The sequence below is a fragment of the Dipodomys ordii genome, unplaced genomic scaffold (genome assembly GCF_000151885.1).
Source record: "Dipodomys ordii isolate 6190 unplaced genomic scaffold, Dord_2.0 Scaffold3, whole genome shotgun sequence".
NCBI lineage: Eukaryota > Metazoa > Chordata > Mammalia > Rodentia > Heteromyidae > Dipodomys > Dipodomys ordii.
The window spans coordinates 18560409-18579094 of NW_012267219.1; the positions used below are offsets into that span (position 1 = coordinate 18560409).

General features: G+C 35.8%; 1 protein-coding gene across 1 annotated transcript in view; it reads left to right on the forward strand.

Moving 5' to 3' along the window:
* Otogl (otogelin-like) overlaps positions 1–18686 on the forward strand; it is a 148014-nt gene that overhangs the window by 110767 nt on the left and 18561 nt on the right. Inside the window, exons 39-49 of the mRNA XM_013018769.1 lie at positions 1649–1826; positions 2084–2226; positions 2447–2470; positions 2563–2655; positions 5424–5613; positions 8078–8292; positions 11887–12028; positions 12922–13107; positions 14347–14559; positions 14968–15072; positions 16314–16421. Coding sequence (XP_012874223.1) covers positions 1649–1826; positions 2084–2226; positions 2447–2470; positions 2563–2655; positions 5424–5613; positions 8078–8292; positions 11887–12028; positions 12922–13107; positions 14347–14559; positions 14968–15072; positions 16314–16421 — 1597 coding nt within the window. The remainder of the gene's footprint in view (positions 1–1648; positions 1827–2083; positions 2227–2446; positions 2471–2562; positions 2656–5423; positions 5614–8077; positions 8293–11886; positions 12029–12921; positions 13108–14346; positions 14560–14967; positions 15073–16313; positions 16422–18686) is intronic.

The window sequence follows — 18686 nt, forward strand, 5'->3', positions numbered from 1 at the left end:
TTTGATTTACATTTATTTTATGGCTAGGGATGTTGAACATTTCTTCATGTGTCTATTGGCCATCCTTCTTTCTTCTTCAGAGAAGTTTCTCTTTAAGTCTTTTGCCCACTTATTAATCAGGCAGTTGTTTCTTTGAGGATTTGTTATTGGGGGATTTAATTTTTTGAGTTCCAAGTGTATTTTAGATATAAGACCCTTGTCTGTTGTATGGCTAGTGAAGATCTTCTCCCAATCCATAGGCTTTCTATTGATCTTGCTAACTATGTCCTTTGCCATGCAGAAGCTCTGCAACTTCATGCAATCTCATTTGTCCAACCTTTCTTTGATTACAGCACATTATTTATATAGAAGATTTGAGGTATGAATAGAATTAATTTGTAACAATATTATCCAAGTGCTTTCAATCTTAACACATAATAAAAAATGGCAATATTGGATTTTAAACTCAGGGCCTCATGCTTGCTAAACAGGTTCTCTACTATCATCCAGCCTTCTTTGTTTTAGGTTTTCTTTGGATAAGGTCTCACTGTCGGGGCTAGTTTTGGACTGTAATACACCTGCTGAAACCTCCCACATAGCTGGCATTCCAGACATATAGCATTGTATCTTGCTGATTGTTGAGGTAAGGGCTCATTAACTTTTGTCCTGTGCTGGCCTTGAAGTGGAGTCTCACTATTTTCATGGTAAATACTTTCACTAAGCGTAGCTGGAACAATAGATGAATGCCAGTATACCATGACTTTATAGTGAAATATTTGGCAGGGTTAAATTGTGATTTTTTTCAAATGATATTACAGAATTTATATTCATATGTTAGATTTATGTATCATAATAGGAAAGGTTGGCTGTTGCTACATAAGTCTGCTTACAATCAGCTGAGGTAGATAGCACAGGGAAAGACTGTTCAGATTCTGAGTGTGTCAAAGACATGTAGGTCCCATGGTTATTTGCATTAACTAGTATATCTCTGGGACAAGCAGAAAAGATCAGATAAGATGATGTTAAGCGAATTGAACCCAAGATAAGGACATAAGTGGTTTTTTTTCTTTTTTGCTATTGCTTCTAATGTATTTATAAGGTACCACATGATGTTTTTGGTGCTGTGTATGTCCCTCCCCCACGGTATAACCCCTGTTTTCACTGTATTTGATGTAGGTATAATTTGGGGAAGGGAAGGGAAAAAAACAAATTGCTTAAACAAGGATACAGGTTGACCCATTGCAACAATGAGATGTACAAGACGCTATGTTGAAAAATGAACTTTACAATTTAGGTTGAGGGGGGGATTGAGGGAAAGGAGTATAATTGTGGAGATAGAAAGGAAGGGATGGTAGGTGAAAAACAGAGGAGACAACAATATTTGATAAAAAATGTACTCATTACTTTGCTCATGTAACTGTACAGTATTCTCACAGTAAAAAACATTAATAAAACAAAAAACAATATTAAGATAAATATACTCTCTACAGTATTCAGCATGTACTGAATTTAAAATCAATCTTAATACTGACTTGTGAAATATTTACTGTTTCTCCAAAACATTCTGGTATTTAGGAATTATATATTATGGGCAATATACAATCAATAAGTCAATTGGAAATATTTGTTTGAGGTGGTGAAAACTTATTAACATTTTTTTTGATAACAGCCTCAGCAGTTTGATCCTGTTTATAACTGTAGCCAATACATATGCCTTAACATGGAATGGACATTTTACAACTGGTCTCTGAACTGCCCCATGGACTTGCAAATGCCTGACTGTGGTTTTCGGGGGAGACCTGTTCAAGTCAACACTGATCTCTGCTGCCCTGAGTGGGAATGTCCTTGTAAGTCTGTGTCTTTTGTGATGGCCCATTTCTTTAATCAGCAAGAAGTGTTACTTTTTTAACTCATCACCTCATCTTACCTCATCATGCACAGATGTCTCTGAGTTTTCTTCACTTAAGATTATGATTCATCATTTGTGAAATGTTGAGCTGCTTTGTGTCAGAGATGAGATTAACACTACTCGCCATGAGAGCAGTTAGTACTAAACATACCAATGGTTGATAATCTAACTTTGCTCTCTGTCGTTCTGTCTTAGGTCGGTGTTCCATGCTGTCAGAGCTGAGCATTATCACCTTTGATGGGAACAATGCTGCCTTGTACAGCATGGCTTCTTATATCTTAGTGAGAATCCCTGGGGAAAGTATAGTTGTTCACATTGAAAAGTGTTCCATGAACCAGGTAAGTCTTCACAACTCTGTATTCATTTTTTCATCAACTGTAAGAAGGAGATCTGGTAACACTGGGAATTCTCAGTACTCACAAACTCACTGACATTGAAACAAAAATATGTCATATACATGTACACACACATACACACATGTATTTCCAGATTATGTTTCTAAAACTCAAGATGTGAATTTCCTTTAAAAGTGCTTCTTTTTTATACTTTATTTTTCAGAATGGGAATTCATTTAAAAAACTAGTAAGTATTTGTAAATTATGTAGTAAATATATTCTTTTCAATCACTAAAATTATGTTTAACTCCATAAAACTTTAATACTTTTCAACTGAAGGTTTCTTCTGGGAGAATTTCTGGCCTTTGTTTTAAGAAGTTAAATGTGACAACATCTGTACATAAAATTCTTATCAACAGAGTGGCAAGGAAGGTAAGAGCACAAAACTAAAAGGTACATCATTAAATGAAAAAAAATGTAAAAAAGGGAATTACTTAAAATAACTTCTACTGAAGGGAGGGAAAATATTAACAAACTTTCATTGCACTATGGCTAATAATTCTTCCCATGGGAGTTCTAAAACTTTTTCTTTGTTGTTTATTTATTTTTATATCTTTATTGTAAAGGTGATGAATAGGGGGTTACAGTTGCATAAATAAGGTAACGAGTACATTTCTTTTTAAACACTGTTACCCCCTCCACTTTCTCTGGCTTATCTCTCCCTATTCCCCTTCCCCCCCAAGTTGTATAGTTTCTTTCCTTTTTGTGAACAGGGTCTCACTATGTGGTCCAGGATGGCCTTGAACCCACAATCTCAGCCTCCCTCTGGCTGGAATTATGGATGTATACCACTATACTCAGGTCAAAAATTTGTTCGTTAATATGTTATTTCTCCTCCATTTATGTGTCAACTGTTGAGACATCTTTCCTGTGAGTTAACTTTGAGGTCTATGTGAAATTGGCTAACAACTACTTTGAGAATGCAAGTGGCCAAATGTTTTTATTCCACAGTGAATGTTTGTGCTTCAAATCAGACAAAGTAATAATGACCTGAAGAGGAAAAGAGTAGTAGCTAAAAATATTAGGATGAAATCCCTGAGAGGACAGATGGAAGAACCTGTTGTATTTTGTTTTGTTTTGGTGGTACTGGTGTTTGAACTCAGAACTTCAACACTGGTTTGGCAGACATTAAAATGCTTGAGCCATGCCTCCATCACTCTCTGCTCTCATTATTTTTAGGATAAATTCTTGTTTTTGTTCTACCTGTCCTTGCCTACATCCTCCTGGCTTTCCATGTAGCTGAAATGCCAGGCACATGCCATTGAGCCCAGTTTTTCTGTTGAGCTGCATTCTCAAGAACTCCCTATACGCGACTGAGTCAGTAAGATTAAAGACATGAGACACTAGCACTTGCCTAAAGACTGATTTTGAATTATGTTTACCATTAAGTTTTCAGTGAATAAGTAATAGCTAAAATAAAAGTGAAGGCTCACTTACCTTTATTATTATACACTGAAGAAGACCAAACTATTATTTTTAAAAGGTTTGATAGAGACCACTTAGTTTTACAAGAAAAGTCTTTATCCTAAGGAATGTATAGTTACCATATAGCAGTGAGTTATGAGCTGGATGCTTCACTCCAATCCAAATGGTTCTCTCTAAAGTATAAAATGTAAAGATTTTGTTTACACTTACTGACATATATTCTTTCTAGAAGTAATTGCATCTGTTGGCAGAAGCCCATTAAATGAGACAAAATATATTAACATGTTTAATGGGCTAAACCCAAAGTACATGAATAATGCATTTTGTTGGATGACACAATTTTAATATAGTTTGAATTTGATGAAATTGATATATTAATGAAAAATAGATGGGAAATAAACTCAGATTTCATTAGAGCCATTTTTCTGAGCCTTTGGAAGGAAAGACTTATTTTTGGCCTCAGGTTAAAGCATTACTGGTCATATATCTGACCAATAATCAATTACCTAGAAGGTATTTAAAAAGAGTTTATGTGAAAATAAACCACACAATTCCTGATCTCAAGTAACTTGTAGATATATGGGTAAGAAATCAGGGAGGTAAAGTTGCAGAATTATGACCAAAATATAGAAACATAAACAAGGATCATTGGATGACCTGATAAGAGGGTCAAATAAGTCTTTCTGAAAGAGATGACCCTTAAAGTAAATCTAACCTACTTAGTAGAAAGTAGGAAGATGTGGAGATCTTTCATCCCCAGGTAACTGTATGGCAAGATGAGAAATTGGATTGTTGGTGAGCTGGAACATCAGTAATTTTACTTCTACTGTTACACATGGAACTATATCATTGCCCCATTCCCCTTTTTAATAAAAGAGCATGATTCAAAATAGGGCCACCAGAATGGTTCTATGCTAAATATAAGTCTAGAATCCAAAAAGTAGGATCACTCGGAGCCTTAGTCTTCACCAAGCTTGGCTGAACATTTTAGGAGCATTGTTACAGTTAAACAAGCACTGATGTAAAACATCAAAGTGAAAAAAACCCTCAGATCAAAGAAAACATCCTAAAAATGAATTTGTTATCTTAAATTCATAGTAGACAGTAATGGTGCAATCAAAATATATTGAAAAATATATTGAAAAAAACTGACATAAAACATATACAACACAGAAGAAAGTTATATTTTAAGAAAAATGAAATGCAAAGAGGAAAACACTGAATGTAGCATGTAGCAAAGGAAACAAAGATGCTTAAAATTATACAAATTGCATAGCAGCAGAGAAATTAAAAAGAAACTATAACTGCTTTGTTAAATGGCACCTCCTTTGTACAACTACTTAAAGATAGTAAAAAATATATATTTTTTAAAAGCCATAATATTGGAAATACATAGGATTTAAAAACCACCAAACATTACAGGAAGAATGTGTTTCTTAATTTGTAAAATCCAAATGCTACTTTCTAGAATAATAAATCAACTAAATATAAAAAATAAAAGTTTATTATAAAGCCTAATATAGTTTTAAAAATGTTTTCTTAAAGTTTTTATTATTTTCTTTTGTATTTTGCTTATGTGGTACTGAGAAATCAAACCCAGGGCCTTATGCATGCTAGTCAAGAGCTCTGCCACTAAGGCAGTTTTTTTTTCCAGCCCTTTTTTTTTTAAAAAAAATCACATTTTTCTAACGGGTGCATTTCTGTTATTATTCTAGGTAGAAGTGGATTCTATTACTGTGCCCTTGCCCTTTGCAAGTCAAGAACTGTTCATAGAGGATTCTGGTACGATGTACGTGATCAATACACCAGCTGGGTTGGTTGTAAAGTGGGCTCACCTTACAGGGATTATAGACATTCACTTTGGCTTCCAGTTTAACTACTCGTCTTATACCGAAGGACTTTGTGGTGAGTATTAATCTTCAAACCTATACTTCTAACATTTTGTCTTGTTTTCACTACATTGTTTTTTACTTTCCTGGCCCAGACTTGAAATGAGTACACACACTCCTTCAGGTTAATATTGAAGGCAATAAAGAACGAGGCTCAATGAGAGTTCAATTGGGACATTTTATGGAAATCTATACCTACTGTTGTGTACCTACTTTACATTTCTACTTGTTTGTCTTTTTAAAACATTAATAAAGTTTCAGCATTCATTTTATTTTAATGTGATAAAAATAAGGCACAGAAAGAGAAGACTAAATACCTTTGTTTCTTAAAGTCAGGGAAAACTTAAGTAATCTTGAGAGAATCACAGTGTTATGAACATTTTCCTAGTTTTATTATACAGTTTTATATTTCTGTTAAATATAGTGTGGAAAAATTCATTAGCTAAGGAAAACACTTAGAAATATCTATAGCTATGTAACAAAGTTTTGAAGCAATTGAATCTGTTTCCTTTGGGAAGTTGAACATATATTCAAATTTCTATGTCTTTCCCAGCTTTTTGCTCCTAAGGAACTATTAGGTTTTTTTTTTTTTCAAAGAGAGGGAGGCAGTAATACCTCATTTCCAGGTCATTAACATAATTTTTGCAGGTATCAAAATACCACCTTCTACTCTACAAATATATACAATTATTGAGTATCAATTAAAAATTTAAGATCATTGTCAGAAATAGATATATTAACATAAAAACATATTACTTAATAAATACAATCAATAAATGCTTAGTACAAATATGTATACTTGAACCTTACTAAATACTAATTGAATAAAATTTATAGATTACCTTCTGAATGTGTCGATCTATACTTGATACTGAAACTCAAAAGGGAATAAGACAAAATCCTTGTCCTCAGTAAATTATATGAAATATCCAAGTTTTTAAAGGCACAAACCTTTAAAAGCATGAACATAAAGATTCTGATCAAAGAAATACCATATTATATTTTAAGAGTATGCTAAAAATAGCATAAAATTCTGTAGTGACTTAAGGTTATGACTGTGGAAATCTTTATTATTAAATATGCATTATCTAGAATGCATAATTCACTAGTTATTGAGTAATAATGCAGACTTTTTAATGCATTTTCCTATGATATATCACTTCTGTGTAGCATGATTTCTGTTACATTTTCTTCTCTGCTCTTACTTAGCACTTTTAAGGAGATCGACAATCTTCTAACTGCTTTTTAGCTCAGCACTTTAGGGAAGAGGCTAGGAATATTGGTTTTCCAAGCCATGTGTCACTGCCAAAACTGTAACCACCAGGAGGGCAGAAGTGTGGTTCATTGAGAGGACATCTGATACTATGAGGACTATGCTAGTTGCTGACTGAAGAAGCCATACTTAGCAAGAGCATGACCCAAACTGTACGTGGACACACACACACGCACATCCACACCGAATGGGAAGCCATGTTGTCATCTCATTTAACACAGCATTATGAAGTCTGTTGGACTGGTGGAAGCAGTTGTAGAGTAAACATACTTTTGCCAGCAGTGAGAATTTAGACATAAAAATAAGCTTTGTGACTCTAATGAGTCGATTTAAAGAAGTGTACTGACAGTGTTCAAGTAAGCTATGATTGGGGCCCTGGATCCTTCCTTTGTACTGACCTTGGCTGTGCCCTTCAATAAAGAATCAGTAAGTGCTTCCTTGATCTGGCCTTCCTTAAGAAAGCTAGAAGATGTGGTAGAGAAAAGCACCATAGCCATCAACAGACCATGTTACCACAACAAAGGGACAGGTCTCAGGTCCAAGAATTCCCAATTCAGGCCCTGAGCTTGACAATGATTGTTCTAATATTGAGTGAATCCAAATGTCTGAGTGACTGTTAGGAGACTGATTTGTGCCTGGCTTATCTGTATCAAGTGCAAATTACAAGGAATGAAGATTACCCTTGTGCCAATCAATGCTCTTATCTGGACTGGGGTCATGCTGTTGGCAGTGGGAGAGGAATAATTCCAGAAAGGGAAAGTTTGATGTTTTCAGGAAAAGTTTTGCTGGGAGAAAGGAAGACTGCGAATCCAAGAATAAGCTTCCATTGGTCTTGGAAATGCCTGACCAGGTGTAAAGGTCTGTTCTTAAGCTTGGGGCAGATCATACAATTTAAGCTTGGGGCAGATCATATAATAAGAGAAGTGTGTAGGATCAAAATAAATCTCACCTTAATTTTATATATCTCTTTATCATATCTTAATTTTTAGATCCATGATTTCTTTCTTATTGAAGCAGTTTTATATTAATATATCACAGAATCAGAAACATAATGTTAAACCCTTTATCATGGCTAAAGTTAAAGTATGAAAAACTGACTCACCATTCAGTAAATAACTCAGTTCAGATCAAATATTTAACTGGGTTAGTTGTGCTACTTATATTTGATTTAAGCTATTTTTGTCTAAATGTCATATGTTCTGTACAGGAATTTGCAATGATAATCCAGATGATGATCTCAAGATGCAAAATGGCACAATTATCACAAATATGGAAGATATAGAATTGTTTATCCAGAGCTGGGAAATTGAGAAGTCATTTGAAGTAACAATGAGAAGACCTGTTAGGAACTGTACTGAGCATGACTGTAGTCATTGCATTGAATTGTTAAATAGAGACATTTTCTTTTCATGTCATGATAAAGTAAGTCAAGAGCAACCACAAATAAGAACTGTTGCATTAGACATGTTGAGAGAAAATGCCACTAAATTCCTATTCTTGCTGTGATACTCTTCGAGAATAGTGTATCTCCAAACGTGTCATTGTATTTTGGAATTTAAGGTTACTTACTGCTTATAGATTTATAGCGATAAAAGAGACAAATATCTTTTTCTTCCTTGTATGATTTTTTTACATGTTAATTTTCATCACTAAATTGACATTTTGATTTTAAACACTGTGTGAGAACAATCAAGATCTTCATTCAAATGGCTAGATGGGAGTTCCTATGAGTAGGTTAGCAGAACTTTATTTTGGGGCACCAATATTTGGACTCAAGATATTTATGTATTTTCTGCATTTTATGTAACTGTAACTCCATTGCACATCACCTTTATTCTTTTATTGTGAAAATACCGTACAGAGGAGTTACAATTAGATGGGCAAGATAACGAGTACATTTTTTATCAAGCATTGTTGCCTCCTCTTTGTTTCCCCTTCCCATCCCTTCTCATACTCCTTCCACCTCCTCCCACTCGATCCTCCCCCCCCTCACCAAAGTAGTAACTAGTATATGTCTGAGTCAAGCAGAAAAGGTCAGATAAGTTGATGTTAGGGGAATGAACCCCAAGATAAGTATTCAAATGTTTTTTTCTCTTTCTTGCAATTGTTTCTAACATATTTATAAGATAATTTCTATGTTGCTTTGTATGTCCCTCCCCCACGGTATAACCCCTCCTTTCACTGTATTTGATGTTGGTATAATTTGTGGATGGGAAGGGACAAAACAAATTGTTTAACTAGGGATACAGGTGGACCCATTGCAACAAGGAGATGTACAAGTCGTTATGTCCTTGTATGTTTTGTTAAAGCTCTATTGCTTTCAAAAAATAAAATTATTTCCTATGAACAAATGGCTCAGGAGAAAGAGATAAGTCATTTTTTATAATTAAGTATGTAAAGCTCTATTAATTCTTTATGATCCTAGCCTTTAGGGTTGTACTTCTCTAAGTAACTGCAACATATTCAATTTAACTGATATTTATTACTCCTTAGCTTTCTAAGTTCAAGTGATTGATACATGTTTTAAATAATTGGTCACTAATAGTGATTCATTGTTAGAGACAAAGGACAAATAGATTTTTCAAGAATCATTTGACTAAATTATAGTAAGCACTGAGAGTTACATTGTGTTACAAGAATAAGATTTCCCTCTGTCCTTAACTTATTTAGAAAAAGGCTGTGAGCAGATATCCTACAATAAACACTATGGAGGTGCCTCAGACCTCAGCTTTGTAACAGAAATTGAGAAATCTCATAAAGCTTTAGACCCTTGAACTGTTTAAAAGGACAAATTTGTCAGGAGAGAAGGAGAGGAAGGAAGATATACACAGAGAAAGTAATACCATGCAAAAGTATATTTGGTATGAAAGCCAGGCAAAGGTAAGATTGAAGTAATCTGGTATGACATATATAGAAAGAGTAGCAAGGAGAATAGGATGTTCTCTTGGTGTTTCCTAGTAAATTTGATAGTGAAAGGACAGAAAGAAGAAATTCATATATTCATAAGGAATTGGACACTAGCAAAAATGGCTAATATTTAATATCTAAAAATATACTATAGCTTGATGCCCTTGGCACATGCTTATAATACTAGCTATGCAGGAGGCTGAGATCTGAGAGGATCATAGTTCAAAGAAAGGTCAAACAGGAAAATTTATGAGACTCTGATCTCCAGTTAACCACCAAAAAGCCTGAAGTGGAGCTGTGACATAAGTGGTAGAGCACTAGCTTTGAATAAAAAAGCTCAGGGACAGCACCAAAGCCTGAGTTCAAGCTCCAGAACCACACCCTCCTCCCCAAGACATAGATGTGCACACACACACAATCTAATAATATAATCTAGTAATATGATCTGGTACATAAGTAATAATCATTTGATTAGGGAAGACACTAGCCATGTTTTTATAGTCAAGGTGGAAAATATAACTTTTCATGTAGAAAACAAGTAACAGGAATGTTTAAGAAGGTGAACTGAAAGGTATCTAGACATCCCATAAAACTAGGTTAAAGCATCTTCCAGAGAGCTGTATTACAACCTTTGACTCCATGCCTTCAACCACAACAACAACAAAAGATGACTGTTAGGTACCAGGTGCAGGGGCTCAAGCTTATCATCCTAGCTAAGGAGGTAGAAATTGAGGGATCAGGGTATGATACCTACCTTGGCAAAAAGAAATTTACAAGATTCCATCTCAGTGATTGGGCATGGTGGAGCATGCCTTTTAATTGGGCACAGCCATACATGCCTGCCATTCCAAGCAATACTGGAAGCATATGTAGGAAGATCATATCGTAAGCCCTCTCAGTCATAAAGAAAGATTCTACTTCCAAAATAGGTAGCACAAAAAGGAGCTGGTAGTAGAGCTCCTATCTAACAAGGGTCAGGTCCAGAATTCAATCACTAGTACTTTGCCCCCTCCCTAAAGGCTGTCAGAAGATGACCACCAGTCATCATAATGGCCACCTTCTTCTGAGGGCAGGGTAATGATTCAATCATAGAGGTGCTAGAAACTATGGGATTAATTTCCAAGTCAAGATGGGGATAGCATGTCACAGAAAGGTTTGCACAGTCCTACACACACACACACACACAAAGTGAAGAAGACAGGAAGAAGCCATATAAGCCGACTGCTAGTCCTCCCTGTAGGCAGATGCAGACCCAGGCTCCTTGATAAGCAGTGGATTCAGAGGAGAAAAACTCAAAATGTAGATACTTAATACATGTTTATGGGATGAATGAGTGGAGAGAGAAATTGTAATGAATGAATATTATGTTATAAATTAAATGATTCAGATTTATATCACCTCTAGAAGTCTAATGGTCTAAAAGGACTACAGTGAATAAAAGAAAAGTGGACAAGATATATTGTATTCATAAAGTACTTTGTTAAATGGAAACTTCTTTGTACAACTACTGAAAGATAATAAGAAAAAAGAAAAGTGGTTTCTAATTAAAGCAAAGCCTATAAATTTGTAAAAATTATGTGTCTCACATGCGATACTACTGTGAAGTTTCTTAAAAAGCATTTTTGACCTGAGTTAATGAGTGATGCTCTACACCATATGAAAGGTTTTAATAGCTTACAACTTTATGTATAATAATTTATCTTATTCATTACATATATGAGACAATTTAAATCTAAAGCACACACCAAAAACAGATTTTTAAGCTGGGTGCTGGTGATGGCTCACGCCTGTAATCCTAGCTACTCAGGAGGCTGAGATCTGAGGATTGCGGTTCAAAGCCAGCCCAGGCAGGAAAGGCTTTGAGACTCTTATATCCAATTAACCACCAAAAAAACTGGAAATGGTTCCACGACCCAAGTGGTAGAGTGCTAGCCTTGAGCTAATGAGCTCAGGAATAGTGCGTAGGCCCAGAGTTCAAGCCCTGAAGTCTAAGTGTAACCATATGAATATAAAATGCAACCCTTAGATTTTTCTAATCAATCTTCATCTAGTAAAAATCTTAGGAGCATAGAAGAATGTAATTAACCCAACACAAAATTATATTTCTAGGTTTCACCAAAGGACTTTTGTGAAAAAATGTGGATCAATTACACCTACTTCTGGAACTATGAATGTGATGCGATTTCTGCCTATGTAGCTCTGTGCAACAAGTTCGACATCTGTATTGAATGGAGAACCCCTGATTATTGCCGTAAGGAACAATGAACTAAATAAAAATTTCCAGCCATTAAATGATATTTCTATCACATATGTTAGTAAACCATAAAATGCAGAGAAAAAAATAGTGTCAAAACCACAAGCTTTATGTCTCAACTTCAAAATTAGAGGATTCCCACAGAGCTCCTGTGTGCCATTCCCCTACTCTTTTCTTCTTCCCTGGATGAATGAGATTCCAGAGCTGCAGGACTGCTTCATCCATCTGTTGGTCACCATCTCCATTTTTGCTTAGCACTGTCCACCTCTCCTCTATGGAGACTCTGCCCATTTATACTCCATTAGCTGAGTTTTCCTTTTTGTTTTTCAACAATAGGTTTATTATTTTTTTAAAAAGCAGTCAAAATCAACTCTGAAAAAATGTGGGTCAATTACACCTACTTCTGGAACTACGAATGTGATGTGATTTTTGAAAATCATCATTTGGAAACTGCTCAGCCATAAGTTTCTTTTGACAGTGAAGGACTACTCGTAAACATGAATAGTCTTTTTCTTTTTTTTATTACTCAGTGGAGTCACATATTTTAAGTGTATTTCCATGACTATTACAAGTAGTTAGTCAATGCATCTCCTCATGGAACAGAGCAGTAAGAACATTTATGGGAACCAGACCTGCACTGCCTGCTCATCAGTCATATTTATTTGATGTAAATCAAATAAACACTGTTAAATCTACTAAGAATTGAACAGCTGGAAGACACTCAAAAGTACCCATTGTTGGTTTTGTTTCTGATTTACATAGTAAGTGCAAAAAATGGGGTTTGGAGAGACTTAGATGTGAGAATTTCATTTGCTGAAAGAAAGCTGAACTCATTAGAATTCAAGTAAGGTATTCTTATATTAGCAATTTCTGTCCTCTCTTGCTCACAGCTTTGAATTGCCCAGAGGGGAAGGAATATCAACCTTGTGTGAGGCCTTGTGAAGCCAGAACGTGTCTCAATAAATGGTTCTATGGATATTCTTCATGTTTGGATTTAAGAGAAGACTGTGTGTGCAAAAACGGGACTGTTCTTCACCGCCCAGATAAAACTCAGTGCATTCCAGAGAGAGAGTGTGGTAAGAAGCAAAATACAAAAAGATTTCCTAGGATCCAGAAAAGAAAGAAATGCAAATAGGTTTTAGTGTTGGAAAGACATACTGCGAAAATGAATCAGAGATCACCTAGTGTTGGAAAGGAAACGAGTTTGTCATTTGCTTTTAATATGATTCCAATTGAGTTAACCAATTAGGACCTTTGTTGATGATGTGTCTTGATCTTTGTTTATGTATGTATTTACTAAAAAAAAGGGCAGGGCAAGTTAAGAAATGAAAATGTAGGCTGTGGGATGGATTCTAATTCCAGCTATTTCATGTATTTATGGCTCATTTTCACTTTTATGAGCCCAAGGCTATACATGTGTAGAATGGAGAAATTAACAGTACTTTGTGCGGGGATATATAAAAAAAGTATGGAGTATTTTTACTTAATGTGTAGGGATATATATAAAAATGTATGGAGTATTTTGACTTAATATAGAGCCTTGAGAAAAATAGTACTCAAGCCATGACAGGTAGTAGTAGCATATTTTTTACTTTCATTTTCAAACTATTTATTTTTGCTACAGTATCTCCTTGGTGTGCCCAATGAAAAACTATTCAATTGTTTAAATTGCAACACAGTACTTACTCAGGCATCAATATGATCAGAAGAAAGGAAAATGTTTTAATGAAGAAAGGGAAGGACAAGTAAAAGTAAAATGCATAGAGAGCTTCGGACACAAGTTTGTGATTGCCAGCAAAGGAAGTATTGGTGGCTGGACATGATAGAGCATACCTGGTAATACCAGATATTTGGGAAGCACCGTTCAGTAGGATCAGTTTGAGGCCAGCGCAGGCAAACACTTAGTGAGACCCCATGACAACAATTAAGTCTGGTACATGGTGGTCCACATCTGTAATTTCAACTACACAGGAGACCACTCTGATTAAAAATTGAGACCCTGCCAAAAAAAAATAAAGCAAAAAGCTCAAATAGTAGAGAACCTGTCTATTAAGCTGAAGGCTCTGAGTTCAAACCCCAGAAGCACCAATAAATTAATGTAAGAAAAATAGAATAAAAGAAAAGTGAATATCTGGGTGAGTTGTGCAGTACTTTATCTGTTGAACAATAATTTATATGGACTATTAAGTCTTTGGTTTAAAAAAAGTAATATTGTAGCTGATGAAAGAGAGGTTGTCTGTGGCTGGATCACGTCATGGAGTGATTTGTTTTAGGGCCCTGGGTATGAATGATATAAACTTGTTGATCTTTTGAAGTGTGCACAGATAGGGAAGATCAACCCCGAACTGCTGGGGAGATTTGGAATGGGGGCGTTGACGAATGCGCTCTCTACACGTGTTTGGAGAACGGAAGCATTGTTCCTGTGGAGCCTGACTGTGAGGAGGATCCCTCTCCCACTTGTGAACGAGAAGCTGAGGTTCTCATGGGCATCGTTGATAAGCTGACCTGTTGTTCTAAAGAGGTTTGCGGTAGGTATATACAGGTGAATTGAGCCTTGTCTTTCAGTGCATACCATGAAATCGGCTGATATTCTTTGCCTAAGACTGTTGTTTTGATTAAAAACCATGTAAGGGTCAACAGTGCACTCTCTCTCAAGACAAGTTATGTGTATAGACATGAAAAACTTGCAACTAAAAATATTCAGCAGTGTGTGAGAATCGAAGGATCTGGAAATCTGACTCAGAATGATCAGGCAAAAGATTATGCCAAATGACTTTAAGTGATTGCTTCTTACATATGGCCTGGGGGGGAGGGCTGATTGGGTTTGATAACTGGTTAAAATATGGCTAGTGGAAGCCATTTCCCTGCCCTGAGTTGACAGCACAGGTTTAAATTATGTTCACTAACAGTTTAATGTTAGGCTGCTTTATTTCTAGGATGTGACATGACTTTATGTGAAACCGCCATTCCAGCATGTACGGACAGTCAGAAATTGATTGTTGGTTTTAGCCATCTTTCCTGCTGCCCGCAGTACAAATGTGGTAAGGTACTCAATTAGGAAAATGTTGAAGGCTCATTGTTCACTGAAGACAGTAGACTGAACTCTCTCTGTATCTCTACAGAAATTATTTATTATAATAGATTATAGAGTTGCCTTTCTATATATTTCCATTAGTATTAAGATGTCCAAAGCAATAGTAAATGCAAAGAAAAGTAAACAATATTATTTATTTGCCTTTTATTTTTGCCAGTTCTGGGGCTTGAATTCAGGACTTAGATGCTGTTCCTCAGCTTTTGTTACTCAAGGCTAGTGCTCTACCACTTGAGCCACAGCTCCACTTCTTGCATTGTAATAGTTAATTTGAAATAAGAGGCTCAAGGATTTTCCTTCCCTGGCTGGCTTTGAACCTTCATTGTCAGATCTCAACCTCCTGAGTCACTAGGATTACAGGTGTGAGCCAATGGTGTTTGGCTTCTTTCTTCTTTTAAATTTAATTTTAATTAATTTTTAATTTAATTTTAATTTGCAGAGGGGTTACATTTACTTAAGAAAGGTAGTGATTACATTTCTTGTCTAACTTGTTACCCCTTCCCTCATTTTTCTCCCTCTTCCCTGCCCTTAATCCCTCCCCCCCAAGCTGTCCAGATCATTTCCAACATGTTGTCTTGTGAGTATTCCTGTTGCATAGATTTCCCCTTTGTCCTTTGTCACACCATTTTGTTGTTCCCCTTCCCCTCCCTAGTTTAGATACAATACCCAGGGTACCAAAATTGAATGCAATGACAACAGGGGATAAACCATAGGAGGAAAAAACACAAAAGAAAAAAAGACATCACAAAGTATTTGAGAACAACAACAACAAAGCAAAACCTCTTGCATCCATATCTTGGATTTCATTTCGCTTAGCATCATCTTATATGGTCATATGTACATGGCTATTGAGCTATTCTGCTCATCTGCTAAGATTATCCTAGATGTATACTAACTATTGCAAATCGTCAATCAATGGGACCTATGTTTCTTTGGGTTTGGTTTACTTCACTTAATACGATTTTTTCCAAGTCTTTCCATTTCTTTACAAATGGGGTGGTGCCATTCTTTCTAATGGAAGCATAGAATTCCATTATATATACACCACACACACACACACACACACACACACACACACACGCACACACACACACCACATTTTCTTGATTCATTCATTTTCTGGTTTATCACTGCAACATTGGCTTCTTTTTTCATGCTTACAAATTTACAAATGTATCCATGTTTTTACAGAATGTGACCCAGTCAAATGTCCCATCATTCCAATACCAGAGTGCCATGTAGACCAGTTTATGATTCAAGTTCGACAAGGAGAGCCTTGCTGTTTTTACCCTTTCTGTGGTGAGTACTTTAGAGATACTTTCTAGGAAGAAGAGAGAGCATGTAGGAAAAGTCTCTTATTTGTTGGAATTTCTTGGGACTAATGGTAAGAAATATTATGATGTTATACTCATAGAAACTAGATTGAGTAAGAATGCTAGAAAAGCAAGCACACAGTTTTCAATATCTTGACAGCCAGTATTTTCCTCATCAAGAAAACTACATGGGGGCTGGGAAAGTGGCTCAATGATAGAGTGCTTGCCTTGTGTACATGAGGCCCTTGGTTTGATTCCTCAGCACCACATAAGCAGAAAAACCCAGTAGTGACAATGTGACTCAAATGCTAGCCAATAGTGCCGAGGCCCAGAGTTCAGGTCCCATGACCTACCAAAAAAAAAGAAAAGAAAAGAAAAAAGAAAGCAAGAAAGCTACATGTATAGACCAAAAATGGTCAAATAATGAAAATGAAATGGTTTTCTTTAATAAAGTAAATATCTAACATGTTTTGGAGGTACTGGGGTTTAAACTCAGGATCTTTTGTTTTCTAGGCAGGTACGCTATCATTTAACCTATATTCCCATCTTCTTTTGCTTTAGTTATTTTTAACATTGATTTTCACAAATGTCTGGCCTTTTACTATAATTTACCTCACATATACCTGGGATCGCAGGTCCATTTCACCATCTCCAGCTTATTTGTTGAAATGGTGCCTCATTAACATTGTGCCAAGGCTGGACTTGAACTGTGATTCTCTTGATCTCTGCCTTCTGAGTACATGCAATTACAGGCATTAGCCAATACACCTACTTAGGCTTCTAGCTTTACTTGAAGAAAAGTATAGATTGGCTTTCTTTGAATAGCCAACCAGAATAGTGGGCCCTGCTAAGACATTATAGGACCTTTATAAAAATCCTTCCTCTGGGGCTGGGAAGTTGGCTCAGTGGTAGAGTGCTTGCCTCACATGTATGAGGCCCTGGGTTCGATTCCTCAGCACCACATATGCATAAAAAGCCGGAAGTGGCGCTGTGGCTCAAGTGGTAGGATGCTAGCCTTGAGCTAAAGATCTGAAGGACAGTGCTCATGCCGAGTTCAAGCTCCAGGACTAACAAAAAAAAATCCTTCCTCTTCTACATATCGTGCATAAGCTATGATGATAGCAAAAGAGAGAGCTAGAAACAAATAACATTGGGAAATAACGAGAGCTAAGTATTTTGAAATACTGGATATTTTGAAATACTGGATATTGAAAAATAAGGAATTCTCTCTTCTCCAATTCAAAATGAATTATTGTATCAAAGATTGATGGCTAATGTAGATTTCAGACACATATACGAAAATAAAAATACATTTCTTTGAATTGATGAGGGATTTTTTAATATATATTTTTATTGTAAAGATACTGTACAGAGGAATTACAGTTACATGAATAAGGTAATGAGTACATATCCTTTTGAGCATTGTTATTCCCTCCTTTGTTTTTCCCCCTACATCCCTCCCCTCCCCTCCCCACCTACCCAACTCCTCCTTCCCCCCACCCGGAAGTTGTAAAGTTTGTTTTCAACATAGTGTCTGTGTATCTCATTGTTACAATGGATCAACCTGTATCTTTGTTTCAGCATTTTGTTATTTCCCTTTCCCTCCCCAAATTAGAAAATAAGTATATACAAGATTACAAGATGCAGGGCATGGGCATCAAATATAGTGAAAACAGGGGTTATACCATGGGGGAAGAACATACAAAAGAAACAAAAAACCCACATATTTCATTATAAGTACATTAAAAACAACAATAACAAAGAGCTTCCCTATAACATGGCAATCCCATTTTTGGGCATTTATCCAAGTGATCACAAACAAGGCCATATTAAAGCTATAAGCACAACTGTTTATCACAGCATTATTCACCATAGCTAAGATATGGAACTAACCCAGATGCCCCTCAGTAGATGAATGGATCAAGAAAATGTGATATCTATCTATATCTATCTATCTATCATCTATCCATCTATCTATGTATCTATGTATCTATGTATCTATGTATCTATGTATCTATGTATCTATGTATCTATGTATCTATGTATCTATGTATCTATCTATCTATCTATCTATCTATCTATCTATCTATCTATCTATCTATCTATAATGAAATTCTATGCCTCCCCCAGAAAGAATGATACCGCTCCATTTGTTAGGAAATGGAGACTTGGAAAAAATTATATTAAGTGAAGTAAGCCAGGTCCAAAGAGACATAGATCCCATGGTTTCCCTTATTTGCAATAACTAGTG